Consider the following 6,497-nt stretch of genomic DNA (forward strand, 5'->3'; position numbering starts at 1 on the left):
GGCAGCCCCCGGTGCTCTGCTACCGCGGGGAGAAGGCTCCGGACTTACAAAACCCACCCGGGGGCACGGGCTAGACGTTTCGCACCGTTCTTCTTCCTGCGCAGACCCGAAGGCAGCATCTTTTGTTTTGTTTTGCTTTTCTGCCCTTCCTGCCGCTGCTCCTTTCTCCTTGCAAGCGGGTGTCTCAGGGCCGGGAGCTGCCGCAGCCCGCGGTGCTTTGCAAACGCTGATACAAAAAGACAGGAGAGACACCCAGGCGGCCCCGGGTGCCGGCTCGTCCTTGGCTTTGTTACCCCGGACTGAAGAAGCCCCAGAAGCAGGGAGAAGGAGGCGGCGGTGGAGGGGGAACAGAGGAAAAGAAGCGAAAAAGCAAAGCCAAAGTTGATTTGGAATAAGGGAGCGCGGCCAGCCCCTCTGCCGGGCTGCGCGCTGGAGTGAGGTCTCCAGCCCCTCCGCAGGGAGAGGTGCCCGCAAGACAGCGATGGCCGGAGAGCTCAGCATCGGAGCCGAGCTGCCCACTAGCCCCCTGGCCATGGAGTACGTCAACGACTTCGACCTGATGAAGTTCGACGTGAAGAAGGAGCCCCTGGGCAGGAACGACCGCTCTGGCAGGCACTGCACCCGCCTGCAGCCTGCCGGCTCCGTCTCCTCCACCCCCATCAGCACTCCCTGCAGCTCCGTGCCCTCCTCGCCCAGCTTCAGCCCCACCGAGCAGAAGACCCACTTGGAGGACCTGTACTGGATGGCCAACAGCTACCAGCAGATGAACCCCGAGGCGCTGAACCTCACCCCAGAGGACGCTGTCGAAGCCCTCATAGGGTCACACCAGGTGTCCCAGCAGCTGCAAGGCTTCGAGAACTTCCGGGCCCACCACCACCATCATCACCACCATCACCAACACCACCACCAGTATCCCGCGGTCACTCACGAAGACCTGGCCGGCAGCGGGCACCCTCACCACCACCACCATCATCACCACCAGGCCTCTCCCACTCCCTCCACCTCCTCCAGCTCCTCCCAGCAGCTCCAGAACTCGCACCAGCAGCATCCCCCCTCCAGCAGTGTGGAGGACCGTTTCTCGGATGACCAGCTGGTCTCCATGTCTGTGAGGGAGCTCAACAGGCACCTCCGAGGCTTCACCAAAGACGAGGTGATCCGCCTCAAGCAGAAGAGGAGGACCTTGAAGAACAGGGGCTATGCCCAGTCCTGCAGGTATAAACGTGTCCAGCAGAAACACCACCTGGAGAACGAAAAGACCCAGCTCATTCAGCAGGTGGAACAGCTCAAGCAAGAAGTGACCCGGCTGGCCAGAGAGAGAGACGCCTACAAGCTCAAGTGTGAGAAACTTGCCAGCAATGGCTTCAGAGAGGCCGGCTCCACCAGTGACAACCCGTCTTCCCCCGAGTTCTTCATGTGAGTGCTTAACAAAAATAATTAAAAAAACAAACAAAAAAACCCCACCCCCCAAACCTGACCCCCGTCACCTTCCCCCCTGCTCCCATCCTCCTCTGACATCTCCATCCATCTGTCTGCTTGACTAGAGAGAAAGAAGGAGAGAAAAATAGAGACTTGATTTTTTATTATTTTTTTTTTTTTTCCAGCATCCAGTCTTCTAGAGTAGCTGTGGGAAAAGTAGGCTGGGGGTGGGGATGGGAGAGGTAAAGTGCAACTTTTCGACTTTGGTTTGCAAGTTAGAGAGAGGGACAGAGGCAGAGGCAAAGGAGAAAAGGACAAGTGAAGCGTTTTATAGATCGCTTGCTTGCAGAACGAGATGGACTTTAAGAGAATAATAATAAAAAAAGGACAATGAACAAGCCATCTATAACATACTGCCTGCTTGGAAAGAGAGAGGACATACACAGCACCATCTCATGCACAATTTACCTGCTTGGAGAAGGAGAATAAATAAAAAGGACAATATATGCAAAGTCTTCATATATTGCCTGCTTTGAGAAATCAGTTACAGGACTCAGATGGGACATTCAATCTCAGAAAGGAAAGAAAGAAAGAAAGAATGAAAGAAAGAAAAAAAAAACTCATCAGTTTTATTGCCTGCTTGATTATATAGAAAAATACGAAAATCTGCATTAAAAATATTAATCCTGCATGCTGGACATGTATGGTAATAATTTCTATTTTGTACCATTTTCTTGTTTAACTATAGCATGTTGATCATCGATCATAGATTTCTGTTGTTGTTTTGTTTCATCGATAAGAAAAGCATCACAAGTTATCAAACTTTTTACTGCTTGTGCAGTTTTGTTCGTTGGTTTTGCTCTGTTTTATTTTCTTTGCTGGTTGTTAGCTTGTAAATATCTGCTACTTCAAACCGCACAGGAGAAAAGGAAAAAAAACAAACAAACACACAAACAACATTTCAGCAGGCTGGTTATACGGTTTGTTTGGTATTAAAGAGATACTTAAGGAAAAAAAAAAGAGTTATGGGCATTTTGCATTAGAAAACAAAAACCAACAACCAACAACTTTGTATATCTGGTGCACTTTTAAGTTGTGTTTTTTTTTTTAATTTTTATTTTTATTTTTTTTTTTTAGTTTTCATTTTGGTTTTTGTTTGTTGGGGCAGAAGCAAAAACGCCTAAATGGCATTGACAGACCTAAAGTTAACAGGGCAGAACTCTCCTCGGTCACTAGAGCCTCCTCCATGCTTTAAAGTGGCAGTGAAGCTCTTTCCTTCAGGACATTCCCAGCCTGGAGTGCTGAAGCTCGGCCATACAGTTTCCCTTCTGATTGCACACTCAGGAAGCGAGGGACGGACGAGATACCGGCTCCTTTTAAGAAACAACTGCCCCTTGATTTTCGGTAAATAAATAATAATAATAATAAACCCCCTCTTTGTTAAGAGCCAAGCTGAGACAGCAGCGAGGGCTCCGTGTCCTCCCTGCAGCTGGGTTTCTCAGTGGCAGCAGAGGAGTGGGCTGGAAAAGCATAGAAAATTCAACTTTTCCTTTTTCCTTTATTTTTTTTCCTTATTATTTTTTTTTTTAAAGAGACAATACTGCAACTTTTAAGTGTATTCTTCTGCGATGATTTGTAACCTGCTTCTCTGCTTCCCTATGCAGCAAGTGAAAGTTTTAGCCAAAATTTATTCGCAGTTGTATAGTAGTAGTAGTTTGGAGTCTTATGGGTGTTTTTATTACTTTTTTTTTTTTCCTTTTTTTTTTTTTCCTCCTGCAGGTCAGTAAAAGGATTTACGTTGCACTGACAAAAATACCAAAATGAAAACTTATTTTTTAGTTTCCTTTTAGGGTAGCTGGCACTGCTGGCCGGATGCGTTTTAAGTTTGTATTAGTTTATAAATTAACAGTAATAACAAGATTGTAATGAACAGCATGGTGCTTGCAGTTTTAAATATGTGGATATTAAGTCATGCATCAGAAAACGATCTTTGGTTTTTACTGATTCAACTGTGTTGAAATCAAAACATTTGCAGCAGCGGGAAAAAAAATATTAATTGTTTTTATTTCATGTAAAGTTCTGAAGGGATCAATTTCAAATCCTGCTTATGATATGAAAAATATTAAAAAAACCTGGTCTATTGTAGTTTTATTCAGACTGGTTTCTGTTTTTGGTTATTAAAATTGTTTCCTATTTTGCTTATTAAAATCATTGAAATGGCATTTCTTGGAGGGACCTGCTTCTCTGACGTCTCGCGGTCCCCCCCCCAAAAAAAAAAAACAACCCCAGAAAAATGGGAAACTTGGGGTTTCTTCTCTCCCCTGACCCTGGTGCCCGGCCCGGGCAGTTCCCAACTCCTCTCCCAGCTCCGGGCTCTGCACGGGGGGTCGCGAAGCCGCTTTGCCCCCTTGGAAACGCTGCTGCACTCAGGGTGGGACCGCTCAGCTCCTCACCCTCCTTCGCAGTTCCCAAATCTCGCCCGTGGCAGGGGGTCACATCCTTCCCTCCTCGCCCGGTATCCCAGCCCCGCAGCCGGGAGGAGCGGGGAGGCAGGAGCCCCGAGCAGGGCCCGGCTCTGCCGGGTGTCCCCGCTGCAGCCCCGCGGGGAAAAAAAAACCCCCCTTCTTTTCTTTTTCCCCCCTCTTTTCTTTTTTGCATTATAAAGGAGAAGACTTGGACAAGTCTCTCCCTTCCTCTGGCTCCTTTGGGATCCAGGCTGGCCATTCTCTTTCCTCCTCTCCATCTGCACAGTTAATTTATGCCCGGGTTTTTTTTGTATGTGTGGTGCGGTTTTAAAAAAAAAATAAATTGTTCTTTTTTACTTATTATTTTAGCAGCGAGCACTTTAGAAGACTCTTTAGAAGGTGATCTCCCCCAGGGCTCAGCACCTCGCAGCCCCCCCATCCGTCACCTGCATTCAAGGCAGATAATCGCGCAGTTGCCCAAATTGCAGCCAGAGAAGGGTAGAAACCACCCGCTCCTCCCCTGGTGCGGGACAGGGAGCCCCAGAGTGTCTGGGCGCTGTAGCTCCCGAAGTGTGAAAACCGTGTTGAACTTTAAATCCTTCTTAAAAACAAAATCCAAGGCTCCACACAACTAACAATATTAGCTTCTCTCCCCCCTGCTTGCCTTCCCAACAGCAGCGAGCTGGCTTTGCAGGGTCGGCATATGGCACGTTAGGAGAACAAACTGGTTAAGGACAGAGTGTGGAGGGGAAAGAATTGCAAGTAAAACTAGTAACTTGAAGACAAAATCCCCTCTTAACCCTCAGCCGCATCTCTGCCTTGTCAGAGCCAGCTGGGCCAGCTGCTGGGCTGGGGGAGCTTGAAGGGGCCAGGGCCCGTCCCAGCCCCCCGGCTACATGAGTCAGGCCCGGAGAACAAGCTCGTAGCCTTCTGCCCTCAGAAGGGGGGACAGGAGTTGCAGAGGAAAAGGTTGGGAGAGCCTGGCTTTCCCTCCACAGCCTCCCCCCTTGCCAGTAAATGCTATGGCTGCAGAAAGCCTGAGAGGAATATTGTTTGTGGGAACTGCCACCGCATATTAATGTCCCTTCATGCATGCATTGAATAAATCACTAGGGCTAATTGAACAACAACAACAACAAAAAATAGGAAAAACAGGCCTGAGAAAAGCCCTCCAGATTCCCACCGCAGAACTGTGTCAGCGGCGGGGCAGAGCCGCGGCACGGCCGGGGCGGCCGCAGCGCCCGGGCCCGTTCCTGAGCTTTCATTTATCCCATTTAAAAGAAAAGAAAAACACAAGCAAGGACCAACACGGGCACAGCTGGGGCCGGTGGGACTGGGACGAGCCCGGCCCGGCGGGACGCTGCGGAGCGGGGCTGCCCTTCCCCCCGGGCGGCACTGCCTGCCTCCCCCCGCCTCCCCCCGCCTCAGGGACCCCCATCAATGAAGGGGGGAACCCCCCGGCTTCGCTCGCTCGTTGCCGTCCCCGCGTATCGACTCTGATCTCTACCCGTTCCGAAAGGGCAGCATTCCCCAAATGTCAACATGACACAGGAGTCGGGGGCACGACGGAGAGCAGTTTCTGGAAGCGAAAAGGGAAAACGAGAACCCCTTCTTTTCCTCCCAGGGACCGGGCTGCCCTCGGCGTGCTGCCCAGGACAGGGGGGCTGGGGGGGGCTCCCTGCTTTCCACTCGCAGCGCCGCGAAGAAGCTGCGTGTCAACTGCGGAAGATAAAGCATCTTTCCTTCCCAAAACCTTCTTCTTGCCTCTCTCCCACCTTGCTGCTTTGCATGCCCGTCCCCCGCCCGTCCTTTCAGGCACTTCTCCCCGGGCACACCCCGGCTAGGCGTTGGGGATCCGCTGCGGGAGATGCAGCAGCCCCGGGCAGCCCGTTCTCCCCCGGGACTCGGAGGAGGCCGGGAAGCTGCAAGTGCTGCCGCCACCGGGGCTCCGGCAGTGCCCGAGGATGACACGGCTCGGGCAGACCGAGCACTGACCGCCTCCAGCTCCGGAGACCTGCTCGTCACCCTCCGGAGCGAAGATGCTGCAAGTGCCTTTAGAAAAGGCCGGTGTAGCCGATCTGTTCTCATCCTCGGGGAGGATGGAGTTGGGGTACCAAAGAGCCAGGACCGGGACCTGGACCGGACCGTGCCCCTTAGGCTGAAGCAGCGGGTCAGGGGCTCTGGGGGGTGCTGAGAGCAGAAGTGTCGGGGCCTTTGTGGCCAGAATTGAAGCGGTCGGACCCCCCCCCAGCAGCACGGCGGGGTGAGCTGCCCTGCACCCCCGGGGGTGGGGGTGTGGAGGGGAAGAGCCCAAGGTTGGCACAAATTGGGCTGCCGGACGAGAGTTCTCGACGTGATCTCCTGTAGAGCAGGAGGATGATTCGCTTCGGGGAAAAAAATAGAGTATTTTGTTTTATCTTGTAGTTTTGCAAGAGCTGTTGGTAACAGCTGGGGAGAGATCTGAGCGCTCCTGCGGGGCAGAGGTGAGGACAGGCTGAGGCTGCTCCCAGAATTAAAAGGGACACTCAGGCAGGAAACACAACTGGCAGCACAACCCCTTTCCCCTCACTCACTGACACAAACTTACGGACTATCTCTGCCAACCGTTTCATAGAC

General features: G+C 51.6%; 1 protein-coding gene across 1 annotated transcript; it reads left to right on the forward strand.

Annotated features, from left to right (window-relative positions):
* The first annotated feature begins 6 nt into the window (after positions 1 to 6).
* Positions 7 to 1,457, forward strand: MAFB (v-maf avian musculoaponeurotic fibrosarcoma oncogene homolog B). Its single transcript, XM_009994045.1, has one exon. It carries the CDS (start codon positions 482 to 484, stop codon positions 1,415 to 1,417), a length of 936 nt encoding a protein of 311 aa, XP_009992347.1. The 5' UTR covers positions 7 to 481; the 3' UTR covers positions 1,418 to 1,457.
* Positions 1,458 to 6,497: the final 5,040 nt, after the last annotated feature.

This window comes from Chaetura pelagica, unplaced genomic scaffold (genome assembly GCF_000747805.2).
Source record: "Chaetura pelagica isolate M959 unplaced genomic scaffold, ChaPel_1.0 scaffold143, whole genome shotgun sequence".
NCBI lineage: Eukaryota > Metazoa > Chordata > Aves > Apodiformes > Apodidae > Chaetura > Chaetura pelagica.

Bases quoted from the DNA above. Each gene is read 5' to 3' on its own strand.
- MAFB (XM_009994045.1), top strand. From the start codon at position 482: ATGGCCGGAGAGCTCAGCATCGGAGCCGAGCTGCCCACTAGCCCCCTG.